The 14,445-nt window shown below is 42.1% G+C and overlaps 1 protein-coding gene across 7 annotated transcripts in view; it reads right to left on the bottom strand.

The window, feature by feature from the left end:
- Window positions 1-14,445, bottom strand: part of MTMR1 (myotubularin related protein 1) — a 210,753-nt gene that overhangs the window by 126,896 nt on the left and 69,412 nt on the right. For 2 of the 7 annotated variants that reach the window (XM_082263732.1, XM_082263734.1), the window contains one exon: window positions 286-339. The exons of 3 other annotated variants lie outside the window; for them this stretch is intronic. In XM_082263732.1, the coding sequence (XP_082119858.1) occupies window positions 286-339 (54 nt within the window). The remainder of the gene's footprint in view (window positions 1-285; window positions 340-14,445) is intronic. 2 more of the 7 variants (XM_082263733.1, XM_082263735.1) reach the window with 1 other exon arrangement.

The following is a 14,445-nucleotide window of genomic DNA, read 5'->3' as shown; positions in this document are numbered from 1 at the left end:
AACTTGTAAAGGCAGTCAGCGATGGCCACTACTATATCTCTGTTATACTTTGTCATGGTAAATGTAAAAGTCCTAAATGTAAATTCTGCATTCTGGAGAACGTTCCCAGCTGGCAAAGCACATACATCCGTCACAATAAACAGCCTGAAGCCATTATTTCCACTGATGAGGATGATGACGTGTGAACTGACATAATATGGAGAGGTAAATGGATGGGCTGCATTAACATGGGTCTAAATCTACAAGCATGCACTAACAGATATAAAATAGAGGGGTAGAACTTGCCACCTGCTCGACCTCCGTTTCTGAATGATAGCCATTGTGTTCATCCTGAATCTCCTGTGTGCATGAGGCAGCGATGGACAGGACGGAGGCAATAAGAGAGAAATAATCATGCAGACAACAGGTAAGAGGACAGGTTACACAGATTTAATAAGACAGTTAGGACCATCAAATTCTCAGCATCTCAAAAGGATTAACTCTGTATACAGCAATGCATGCAATGGGCAGAACAGAGAGGGAAACACTGCAAGCTGATTACCATAAAACTATGGAGATCCAACACCTCAGGTGGATTGAGTCTTTGATCCCCCTTGAGGTAGCCAGAACTAAGGTGATCATGTCACTTCCTAAAAGCTGCATATCCCAGTTATTTATTTCAAAGAAGTCACAAATGGGAATTTAACACCTTTTACGCACACTTTCAATAGAGATTCTAGTGGAGATAGCCTGGCACAGTGCTTGGTTGCTAAAAAGCTGACACCTATGCTGTGGTAACCCATTTTCATATTTAAAGCAGCATTAAACCCAAAAGCAAACATTTTTTATATTGCAACTTACCACGTTAGATGTGATGACTGTATTTGTTTTCTTTTTAAGGCTTTCTTCTATTTTTACCGGTTGACCTGGCCAGGCAGCCCCGGTTCACACTTGTGCGTGTGCAGGGTTCGCATGTAATATCGGAGCGCACTGCTCCGACATTACATGCGATCGGCTGTGCGGTGCGAGTTTAGCCATACGGCTTGTATGGCTAAATTCGCACCGCAGCCGCTCCAAACACGCACAGGACCCTTTTTTCTAGCCGCATCAGGATCGGATCGCACAGCGGTTCACACTTGTGCGATCCGATCCTGTGCGAACTGCACGATCGCACTGCGATATGCGATCAAACTGGGGGTGTCGTTAAGATTACATTGACACCCCCAGCGTATCGCATATGGCAGTGTGAACTGCCGGGGGTGCGTGTGCGATGCGGGAAAAGGCTGCAAATTCGCAGCCTTCCCGCATCGCATATATGTGAACCGAGCCTAAGTCGGCTATTCTTCAAAAGAACAAGCTCTCTCGCAGATTGTACCAGTTTACAGGAATAAGACAAACCATTTAACACTGGCAGGGATGCTTATGATGATCAGCTTTTATGTATTCATGTAACTTCTTAATCCCAAAAGGGGAAAAAAACTTTGCCATAACCTATTATAAAGTTTTAGCTTGAACTTGGCTTCAATTTGTTATGAGTATTTAAGTATGCTAGTACATTAAACACTCCCCCCAGCTGGCAATTCCGCTGTGCCACCTTCTTCTAGAGTGGAGACACTCTTAATACAGGAGAGGTGTTAGGCAGCCCGTACATTGATCTTTTTTTTTTTTTTTTGTTCAACCAGGGGGTTGAATGGGGAAAAAATAAAATGAATACACACGAAGCCATCCTATCCCCCCCCCCCCATGGTAATGTAGTCTGAAACAGGGGAGCCTTCCCTGCCATCAGAATAGAATGATCAGTGTTTCGGGCTATAGCCGGTGGCACTGATCAATCGGGAAATAACCCAACAGGCTAGTTGTATACAAGTCCATACATGGATCGAAATTTGTCCAGTCTCGCTGAACTGACCAAATTTAGATCCATGTATGGCTGGCTTTACTGGCCAAATCACCAGGTGAAAACAGAGGGGAAAAAAAGCCTAAAAAAGAAAAACGAATGCAGCCACCACATCTAATCACTGGTAAGCTGCAATGCATTACATTACATTTTTGGTTTAATACCACTTTAAAGTCTATGTGAAAGGTTATGTTTGCATTTTGGATAGATCAGGAAAGGCTAGCACCCCTGCTAGGTTTTTATTGCAGGGCAGTTTCTGGGGAGATTTCTCTTTACTTCTTGTCAAGGTTACCTTTGAAAATGTAAAGAAATCACTTCAACTGGGACACAGACAACAATAAAAACCCAAAGAGGTCCTTACATGTCCCCACAGTACTAAGTAAAGAGTTTTACTGCGGCCCTTTTAAGATTTCCTATCATTTTCCGTTTCAGTGAATGCGGTTTTTGAAACAGATAGTGAGGCAAACCCTCTCCCAATGGGGGCAAAGTCAGATTCCAACATTTCCACACTCTACACACAAAATTGAAAAAAATCCTACTAGAATTACGCTTTAACCAATCGAAGGCCGGCATGCTAACCCCCCTTGCTGTTCTGACCATTTTTCAGTTTTCAGCACTGTGATACTTTGACAAATACTCTGTGGTGCAACAATGTACACAAATGAATATTAAATTTTTTGAGAACGAGAGCTTTCCTATCGTGATAACCACCATTGGGTTTAATATTTGAAAAAAAAAAAAAACAACAACAACAACACTGGTACTCTTATTTTCTGTTATACAACATTGCAAATAATTATTCTTTATAAATGTAGGCCAAAATGTATTCAGCTTCTTCCCAAATGAGTGTAACTCTACAAACTATGGTATATACTGTATATTCTAAATTTATAATCTCTGAATGTTCTGACTGCCTATCTTATTTCTTGAAGGCCTAAATGCCATGTCCCCTTTTTGGAAAGTAAACACCCCAAGATATTTTGGAAGAGGCATGGTGAGTTTTTTTTGAAGTTATAATATTTTTAGTCTAAGGTTTTAGAGAAAATGAAGTAAATGAAACTTTTTTTTCATTTCAAACATTTATTTTCCTGACAAACAGCATGGGCAAATGTAAACTTAGACACAACCACACATCCAGCTAATCCTCCAAAGTTTCACATATAACACGTGTGTGGAACTTTATTATTATAGCCTAGCCTCACAGAAGGGCCCAAATCCAAAGAGCACCTTCAGGCTTTCAAAGAGCATAAATGACGCATCCGATTTCTTGACTACCCATCACATTTTTGGAGACTTGGAAGTGCCAGGAAAGCTGAAACACCCACAAAACGACCAGATTTTGGAAAGCAGCATGAGGAAACTGATGCTGGCTTGCACTGGTACTAGGTGACTCAGAGAAAAGTGTGGCTGGTGATCAGAACATTGGTATCTGGTAACACTGGTAGTGGTGCTGCAGTCAATTGGGATGTAACTCTCCCTTTCCTTTCACTGCCAATCAATCAGTAAGCAAGAGGAAAGAAAGCTGACTTCAAGCTGGAGCCTTTGTTTACATTTTTCATTGGTAACAGCTATCACGGGGTGCAGAGCCAATTTCCTTCTAGTGTCACTTTCACTTTCAGAAAACCTAATTGGTAAACATAAATCAATAAAATCACTAAAATTATAATATGTAATTGGAACATGTAGTAAGGCTGGCCATACATTGAACAATTTTCTTGCAATTTTCCATATTTGTATTTTAATATATGAAGTCAAACCTTAAAACTTTCAATTTGTATGCACTCAGGCAGGCCCATGCACTACATAGTTGAAGGAAATTGTATAATGTATGGTCAGCTTAACCACTTTACCGCTGCGCACTAGAGCTCTACTGCGGCAAAGTGGCTCGATGACGTAGACCTACGTCGCCAGACATTCCCCTCTCTCGGCGGCGCGCGCTGCCGGAGGGTTGCTCCAGCTGTATTCAGTCACAGTGGGAGTCGGGCCAGGGGAGGAGCGGCAGTGATCACCGCCGCTCTTCCCCCGATCGTCAGGGAATCGAGTGTGGAGATCCGCCCGCTTGTGTAAACAAAGCGGGCGGATCTCCCAAGTGACAGGCAGGGTCAGATTGCAGGGTTCAGCATAGCTGAACCTGCGATCTGTCCCTGTGTCACTCAGTCACCTCCCCCCACACGTCAGTAAGCACCAGGCATACATTAACCCCTCCCTCTCCAATAAAATTAACCCCTTCCCTGCCAGTGTAATTTTTACAGTAACAGTGCATATTTATAGCACTGATTACTGTAGTAATGTCACTGGTACCCCCAAAAGTGTAAAAAATGTCAGTCAAGGGTCCGATCTGTCCGCCGCAATCCCGTAAAAAAAAAAAAAAAAAACACCAAAAATGACAGAAATCTTTCCCTTAGTTAGTAAACGCAATAACTTTTGCGCAAACCAATCAAAATACGCTTATTGCAATTTTTTTTACCAAAAATATGTAGCAGAAAACAAATTGGCCTAAAATTATAAAAAAAAATTGATTTTTTAATTTTTTTTTTGGGGGGAGGGGGGGTTTCATATAAAAAATGTGAAAAATATTGTTATTTTTTCAAAATTGTCGCTCTTTTTTTGTTTATAGCGCAAAAAGTAAAAAGCGCAGAGTTGATCAAATACTATCAAAAGAAAGCTCTATTTGTTGGAAAAAAAGGACGTAAATGTTGTTTGGGTACGGCGTCGCACGACCGCGCCATTGTCAGTTAAATTCGCACAGTGCCGAATCGCAAAAAGTGGCCCAGACGTAAGACAGCAAAATCCTCCGGTGGTAAAGTGGTTAAGCCCAGTAGACATTGCATCTACAGGTCAGAAAATCAACAGGAGGATGCTGTTGTTAGTGGGAAATGCAGACAGGTCTATTTTCACACATAAAGCAATACGGTTATACAAAATTGGAAAAACGTGAGGCATAGCTGTAAAAGAAGAGTGTATATATTCACCTTTCCTGATGTCAGTGCTGCTAAATGCTGATCTGGTGATGAGAGTTTGCCTGCCTAATTTCAAAGGGAAACCACTTCTAGGAATCTCAATCCCTTGAGTCGCCCACAGCTCCGACTGGTGTATATAGATGTGCTTTTACCAAAATTTTAGGCCAAACCGTAAAAATACATCATGATATAAAAGAACCACAACAAACATATTCCCTGAGAAAACATACCTCATGGCCATGCACTTACATAGGTTAGTAAAGGGTGAATACTGTAAATTATATTTGATCAAACATCTACAGTGGTTTGCAAACAACCATACGTTCCGCCATTCTCAAACAGCTGGAACCGGGTTGAGAACATCTGCTTCAACAGATGGGCAAAATGAGGCTGACTAAATAGGCGACCAGTTGGTAAAAGATCAGACTCTTGGCTGGAAGAGGCATTTCACAGTAAGCTTCTTTGAGTAGTGTAACAAGACCAGAAGGAACACTACAGTTACTGTGCTGGTGTTTTGTAACCAACAGATAGAGAACAGCAGCTTCTAACATTAAACAAAGAACTGCAATGTCTCTGTATACAGCTGATCCCCAGGCTAAAAATTAAATACACTGTAGGAATGCATCTATGGGAGCTAACTTAAGATTTATATTTCTGTCCTTTCAGTCCTAAGATTTGTACACCCCTGCCAGACAGCACAGCTTCCGCTCCAGTCCAGTCCCACGCTGAGCTGTCAGCAGCCGACAACAGAAGCCCCATAGTAACTCTATGGGGGGACGTCAAATCCCAGGTACTTCACAGCTGTTGTGGGTTCTCTCCTCCACACAGGAGACCAGACCAGAGCAGCTGCAGAAAAGGTATGTATAGCGATTCCTTCTTTACAGAGCTGCACAAATAATCGTTAAAAAAAAAAAAAAAATCTCCATCCCGATTCAAGCCCCCTCACGATCTTAATCCAGCATTTCCACGATTCATGTAACAAGTGCAGAGCAGTTCTCGTCCTTACAGCTGTCAAAGAAAAAGCAGCCAAATGTTTATCAACACTGCTTAGCTGCTGAAAGGGATAAAAAGAACCATTGTATCCTTTTGTTCTTTTAGAGATCAAAGTGATGAACTTTGGTCTGCAAACAAGGTCAGTTTAAAAACTTAAAGACTAAACCTTTTTCTGACACATGTTGCTTACAAGTTAAAATCAGTATTTTTTGCTACAAAATTCCTTTGAACCCCCAAACATTATAATATATATTTATATAGTAGTAGAGACTCTAGAGAATAAACTGGCGGTGGTTGCAATATTTTATGTCATGCTGTACTTGTGCAGTGGTCTTTTAAACACAATTTTTGGGGAAAAAATACACTTCAATTAATTAAGAAAAAAAAAAATCAACAGTAAAGTTAGCCCAATTTTTTGGTATAATGTGAAGGATGATGTTACGCCGAGAATCGTGATTCTCATGCAGCTCTACAGGGCTAGATAGATTGTTTTAGAATGTGGCTACAAGTAGGTTTAGGGTTAGTTAGGTTTTAGATGAACTCCCCACTTTAAAGTAGATCTAACTCTAGTTAGACAAAGTGTTAAAGTGGTTGTAAACCTCAGACATGAAATATGAACACAGCACATCCCTCTATAGTGTGTACTTGTCTCAATCCAGAGCACTAAGTGTCATTTCTGTCCGCTGTCCCATTCCTCTGCTATAGTCACTTCTGATGAATTTTCCTGGCACCAACAGAAAAATGGTGATATGGGAGGGATCTCCAGCTGATTGACAGCTTTACCTCTTTTCCTGTGTCTTATCTGAATGGGGAGAAGGGGGGTGTCCCTTCCCGCCAATAAGCTCTTTGAGCTTTCCTCACTGTTGCAACATCAGCTCTCCGCCCCCTGCTTTTCAGAGCTGAGAGATCCTGTGTATATTCTGCATTTTTAATAAATGTAGGGGAAATGCAGCTGTAGATAAACAGGTACAACTTATGTAGGAGGATAGGTTTCATCTTAGTGTATCAACTAAGGCAGTCACTTCACTGGGTATATGTAAGGGTTTAAAAACAAAATACACTGCGCTTGATTAGTAAAATAGTGGAGCTATAGTATCAGCGGCTAGCATAAAAAGTTGTTGGATCTCAACTAAACAAATAATGGAAACAAAGTACACAGCGCTCAATACAAATGTCTCAATCTCAGCCAGTGCTTGAGATAATGATACACAATAAATGCAACTAAATCTATAGGTCAATATATAAAGTCCATGAGGAGAGGAGTCCACCAGGTGATGAAATTAAGAGATAACCTCCACCAGACACCAACAAGTGTGGCCTCTTACTGAAATCATATGATCCCCATTACAGGAATCTCAATACGCCTTTAAAGGGAGCTCCTCATGCCCTGCAATGGATAGATGGATGTGCAATCTTCTACTACAGGAAAAGCCTCTGCATGCTCAAAGATGATCCTCTCATAGGAAATGGTATCAACCCAAATGTCACATGAATGAAGAAATAATCCTTATGGTGTAGTATGTTCAACAAAAACACTTTATTGCTTAAAAAAGCCAATATAACACTCACATTTAGTCTGGGTAAACTGAGCATCAACAGTCCGATTCCTGTGGGGAAGTCAAATAGTAGACAGTGTGGTAGCTGCAGCCGTATAGCCTCTAGCTGAAGACAGGTAGACGCTGGGGAGATGTTTGTAATGCGGACGTTACCGGTCCCCTACCGGTTTCGTCAGACACTGACGTCGCCCCCTGATGACGTCAGTATCTGACGAAAGCGGTAGGGGACCGGTAACGTCCGCATTACAAACATCTCCCCAGCGTCTACCTGTCTCCAGCTAGGAGGCTATACGGCTGCAGCTACCACACTGTCTACTATTTGACTTCCCCACAGGAATCGGACTGTTGATGCTCGTTTTACCCAGACTAAATATATGTAAGGGTTTACAACCACTTTAATTCACTAACACATTGTGTATCGTCAAGAATTGAGATTTTCATTCCTTATTGTATCCGATCTCCTCCATCCTTTTAACCGCTTCCTGCTTACATGTATTTACTCTAGCAACCGCCACGCTTTAGTCACTACTGTGCAATGCATTGGGGTGGCATTCACAATAAATAGCACTGCAATGCAGAGCACAGAGCTCTGCACCTACCCACCTTTCCACAACAGAAATATCTGAATGGGCTCTTGATGGTATTTTTAGTGAATAAATATCTGCACTTAGTTCAACTTTAAAGAGAATCGGTCAGGAACAGGCAAATGTAAGAATCTCAATTGCCACACCTAAGTTGTTGCAATAGCACAATCTCATCTACATGTATGGCTTTACTGCCGCCCCTTTGAAAAGCGATTCACAGTGGCCAATTGACAGGGGGTGAGGTGGCAATATGTTGCCTCTTGTACCCCATAATAGACTGGCATCAATGTGTTACCTCCTCATCACCTGCTTTAACCCTCAAAATGCCCAACCACTGTGCCACAGTACCGTCCAGCATAGGCCACATGTGGCAAAGCATGGGTACAGCCCTTAGCAGCTGCATTGCTTTGTTTAGGTGGGCAGTCATGGGGCAGTAAAACCTTAGCATAGCTGCCTGCTTTTACCGACCCCCCTGAACAAGCCCTCCTGCCAACATGGAAATGGCAGCTCAGGGAGAGGCTGTACGCAACCCCCCCGCTATAATTTAGGGATGAGAAGAGATATTTGGTCCTTGCTGCTAAAGGAGCACAGTGTCACATAAAGCATTTACTTTCTATGTGATCAATGCAGCATTTCTTATAGAACAGGAGTGCCTGCTATCAGGCTAGAGGATGGCCTTACACTCCTGCTGTAACAAAGAAAATAATAAATACAAACCTAATCATTTCCTGAGAAGAATAATAAGAATACAAACACTCATTTGTGCCTGGGTTCTTTTGAAGGTGAAGGGCGTAAAAGAACAAACGATACAATGAAAACTATTGGCACTGACAGAGGACAAGGAGAAAAGGTCAGCCTGATATGCAGAAACCTGCACTATATGACTGCTAGGAGCAGAAAGGACTTTTTTTCTATGCAGCGAAGTCTAAACCCTTCTTGGTGGATTACAAGGTGTTTGCAGGCCAACAGCTGAAAAAAATATGTAACCCAAGTTGGCCTATGTGGAGTAGGACAGACTAGTACAGCTTGCCACCTACAGTCTGATCAATAGAATTTACCAACAAGCATTGTACTGCGAGAACCCATCTAAGCAAACATTGTATCCCAACAGATACATCCTCATACTACCAAATTGCTGCTAAATTTGAAAATAGTTAATCTGACAGATGACCCAACACCTGCAAAATCTAAAACTTGACCAAATGTTCTCAGATAAAAAAAGAATAGCCCATTAGGTTAACACAACCATCTTTTTCTGCAATATTTAACATCAATTCAGAAATTTCCCCGAATGACCCATTTTGTTCCACTAGATGTCCTGCATAATTCATCACACTTCCTCTGAGCCCACGTAATAATCCTAGACCCATCCAAGCCAAATGGACAGGAGAAGCAGCGTGGTAAAGAGATGAACTGTTTTCTCCTTCTAGCACAAAATCTGTTTGGCTCTTTAGACAGCTTCTTTACTTTCACACTCCAACCCTGCTGTAGAGGGTCTACAAACTGCTAATAGCAGGGTAAATTCAGGTACTTACACTACTTGCATTTCAAAAAAAAAAAATCCGATGTCCTAAAGTATAACTAAAAAGGTAAAACTTTTTTAGTTTTGGATGGAGTGGAGAGGGATTCAAACTCCTGTCAGTTTTTATTGCTGTTGGGTGTCCCCATTAGGGGGATTCATCTTATTATTAAGAGCCAAACCCGCCTTTTGCACACACAGGTGTTGTTAGGTAACGGATAGGTTGCTTCCTCTTGTCCTCCTTCTGGATGAAGGTGCCTCAGGTAGGATATAATGGCCAGACCCGCAGTGTCAGTGACACAGTGAAAGGGATAGAGTTGTCACCTCCTCATAATCATCTCTCCACCATCACAATAGGTACATGTATAAAATTACAGAGAGCACTAGATCGCTGTGTTTTATAACTGATTAATTGGGGTAAAAAAACAGCAAAACACTCACATGGAATGGCACTCAGTCAGTGCAGGCATGCACAGCAATAATGGGTGCTTACAGTGTGTGCAAGCTCCTCCCCCGTACGCGTTACGTTGAATCCACGACTTCTTCAGCAAGGCTGAAGGCTTTTTACACTCATGCATTTTATACATGAAAGTAAAAAATCCTCAGCATGCAGCTCCCTCCCCCCCTCCTCTGCAATATTTACCTGAGCCCGGTCTTAATCAAGCGATGTCCAGGAGAGAAGCTTCTCTCCTGGCTCTCTGCATTCTCATTGGCTTAAAGACAGCAGGGGGGGCCGTTGGGTCCTCCTACTGTCATTTAGAACCAGTGAGGAGGAAGCGGGGGGTTAGGGCTGAGCCCGCTTTGTGTGTCTTATGGACAAACAGAGTGGGGCTCGTGAGCGAGAAAAAACAAGTGCCCCCATAGCAAACATCTTGCCAGCAGGGGGAGGATCCAGGAGTGTCAGTAGGGGACTTGAATAAAGGAGGATTGGGGCTGTGCTGCTTAGAGAAGTAAGTATAACCTGTTTGTTATTAAAAAAAATATAGTATCACATACATAAACATTGATCTAAAAAAAAAAAAAAATTTGAATATCATGAAAACGTTTATTTCAGTATTTGTACAGTATGCACTCAATACTTGGTCGGAGCTTATTTTGCATGAATTACTGCATCATTGCGGCATGGAATGGAGGCGATCAGCCTGTGGCGCTGCTGGGGTGTTATGGAAAACCAGGTAGCTTTAATAGTGGCTTTCAGTTCATCAGATTGTTGGGTCTGGTCTCATCTTCCTCTTGACAATACTCCACAGATTCTGTATGGGGTTTAGGGCAGAAGAGTTTGCTGGCCAATTAACCACAGTGATACCATATTATTGAACAAGGTATTTGTACTTTTGGTAGTGTGGGCAGGTGCCAAGTCCTGCTTAAAAAACGAAATCAGCATCTCAATAAGGGTCGTTAACAGAGGGAAGCATGAAGTGCTCTAGAATTGCCTGGTAGAGGGCTGACTTTGCACTTGATAAAACACAGTGGACCAACGCCAGCATAAGACATGGATCCCCAAGTCATCACAGACTGTGAAAAAGTTTGCATTTCATTTGGAAATTAAGGTCCCAGAGTCTGGAGGAAGAGTGGAAAGGCACAGAATCCAAGTTGCATGAGGTCCAGATTGTCCATAGACAATCTGTGGGGTATTGTCAGGAGGAAGATGAGAGACACCAAACCCAACAATGCAGATGAGCTGAAAGCCACTATCAAAAGAAACCTGGGAATCCATAACACCTCAGCAGTGCCACAGTCTGATTGCCTCCATACCACCCTGCATTGATGCAGTAATTCATGCAAAAGGAGCCCTGACCAAGTATGAAATGCATACTACCGTGTTTCCCCCAAAATAAGCCCTGCTCTGATAAGAGGGAGGGCTGCAACATAAGCCCTACCCTGAAAAAAAGCCCTAGTAAAGTCCTGGTAAAAACATGTAATCCGTTTCGGCATAAGGTGCAGTGCGTCTCCATTTTTAACTGTATTGTAGAGAATACCTTTTTTAACAGCGTCGCTGGGCACACACATGACCTGCTGAAGGTCTTCGCTCCTCCCGGCTGCCGTCTGCGGCCCCTCCTTCCGCAGTGCTCGGAGCGGAGTTAACTTAAGCAGGGAACTCAGCCCTTATTTTAATAGCAAGGGTTGCTATCCCTATGTTTGCTGGCTGCTTGGTAGTTTTAAATACCCCAATTCAATTATTTAATATTTATTGTAGAGATTAGCGCAAGGGTTTTTACCCATTTTCAATTTATAGTTACATTTGCAGAGATATTTTTTACAGATTAGGCAGGATAGTAAAAGGAGAGAGGGAACATTCTTTAACCTCCTAGCACCCAGCTACTGTATATAAACGGCCGGGTGAGAGCTCTGTTGTTCTGAGTGGAAGTTCCTGTACGTCCCTCAGAACGAGCACCTGCTCCTCGTGGCCACGATCCCATTAAGGCTGTAATCAGTGCGGGGGGGGGGGGGAATCTGCAAGACCTGTGACAGCTGTGTGTAAGGATGATTTTACACACAGAGCTGTCACAGATCCCCCCACAAACAGTACACTAAGCACCATTGTCACCCCTGTCCCTATAAAACATCTGTGCCTGTGCACAAAACATCTGTCAGTCCCCCATTACATCTGCACCAGTGCACAAAACATGTCAGTGTCCAATCACATCTGCACCAGTGCAAAAAACATCTGCAATAAGGCAATAGTGTACCATTGTGACATCAACATCTGACAGTGTCCGCCGGTGGCCGATCAACATTTGTCAGTGTACAAGTGTCCCACGAATAAATAAAATCTTTAAAGCACATCCATGTTGTTCCCGTACCCATATGTAAACAGAAAAAGCACCACACATTTGAGGTATTGCCGCGAACGTCAGAGTGAGAGCAATAATTGTAGCACCAGATCACCTGTGTAACTCTAAACTGGTTACCAATAAAGGCTTATAAAGCGTCACCTATGGAGGTTTTCAAATACCGAAGTTTGACGCCATTTCACAAGCGTGCGCAATTTCAAAGCGTGATATGTTTGGAATCTATTTACCCAGCGCAACGCCATATTTTATATTTTACCGAAAATGTGGGTATTATATTGGCTTTGTGTGCAGTGAAATTAAAATGTATTTATGCATTAGTGAGTAAAATTGTAAAAATTTGCAAAACCCGCCATTTTATTCTCCAGGGTCTCTGCTACAAAAATAAATAATGTTTATAGTTTCTAAGTAATTTTCTAGCAAAAAAAAATTATTTTTCTCTGAATTTCGACAGACGCAGCTCCATCTAGTCAGAGGCTAAAAGGTCCTCCTATCAGGAATAGGCACTAGGCAGGAAAAAAGCTGAACCACACCTATGGGGGCTGTCCCTGCAGGCATAACCCCACACACCCTGCTATCATCAAACAGTTTAGTTGCAAGCAGTGTTTAGAATAGAAAAAAACCCATTCACTCAGAAGTAGAGGGGCAGGTGCTGCGTCTGTCGAACTTCAGAGAAAAAGGATTTTACGGTTAAGTTCTTACAAAAATCTAGTTTTCTCTATCATTCATCGACAGGCGCAGCTGGATGTCCCCCAAAGCAGTATATTCATGAGGGGTGGGACGGCAACACAAACGGAAACGTAACCCCCCCCCCCCAAAGGTTACCACTCCAGGTAACATGGAGCTCAACCAGGAACAACAGGAGCTCACTCTGAAAACAAATTGCACACTCAAAGAGAGACAAAAAAAAACACCAGTTCACTTTAAACAGCAGCCTGCACAACCTTGCGGCCAAAGTAAGCATCCAAAGATGCCAACACATCTACTTTGTAGAATTTTGTAAACGTATGCACAGACGACCAACTTGCCTCCTTGCAAACTTGCAGCACCGACGCCTGATGGCGAAAAGCCCAAGAGGCACTCCGCGCTCTTGTAGAATGTGCCTTCACCGGGAAAGGAGGAACCTAACCCTTCAATGAATAAGATAATAGATGACTGATGTGGTGTATAAAGAAATAGGTACCAACTTCCAGAGAAATGCAAGTATGAAAATGGGGGAAGAAGGGTAAGTGGGACCTCAGACTCCCCTTTTCATTTTCCTTAACCTTTCCCTTCCTTTTCTCTTTCCCCTCTTATTGTTTCCCTTTCTTCTTTCCCCCCTTCCTCCTTTCCATTTTTCATATACTTTGATAATTAATCCTACAAAATTTTCAATTCACATACCAATATATCATAATTAAGGTCTCCCATACTCGCCGGTGAGAGTGTTGATGGTTCTGTTCCCTCTCTGGGCCTTCCTGCTTTACCCGTGACCACAGGTAAGGTCTGTTTCTCCCCATACACATTGTAAAATTTCCCATACAATGGTGATATATGTTTTGATTTATTTTTGTTTCATCTTTTAGATCTTTGTATCAAAATCTATATATTATATTCTCCTGAAGAAGCGGCCTAGTCCGTGAAACATGTAGAGAAATTGTAGAGATACTTTGTTCTTCTTCCACATCCTGAATTTGTAATATCTAGCTGGCACTGGCTGTGTCAATTGTTTGTCATCTTTGTCACAATTGTTGTAATGTATTAAGTATTTGTGAATTTTATACATATTCAATAAAGTTACTTTTTTATAAAAAATATATTTCCTTCATGTAAATTGATAGGTATTGGTACCCAAAAATCCAGATTATTTTCCAATCTCCATTCCCTTAATCCCAGTGAGAATCTCTACACTTAGGGAGTCTGAGGTCCCACTTACCCTTCTTCCCCCATTTTCATACCTTCAGTGAATAAGCCTGAACTACAGTCTGCCTGATCCATCTGGATATGTTCGCCCCAGACTCAGCCAATCCCTTACGAGATCCTTCGGTAAGGATAAAAAGAGCGTCTGATTTTCTAAAAGACTCCTGATAGGAGGAGCATAACCCTAGTCTCTGACTAGATGGAGCTGTGTCTGTTGATGAACGATAGAGAAACACAGATTTTTTTTACTTGTTAACAAAAAGGGT

The sequence above is a fragment of the Pelophylax lessonae genome (assembly GCF_965119305.1).
Source record: "Pelophylax lessonae genome assembly, chromosome: 7".
In the NCBI taxonomy this organism is placed as follows: Eukaryota; Metazoa; Chordata; class Amphibia; order Anura; family Ranidae; genus Pelophylax; species Pelophylax lessonae.
This window is presented reverse-complemented; position numbering and strand designations above follow the sequence as displayed.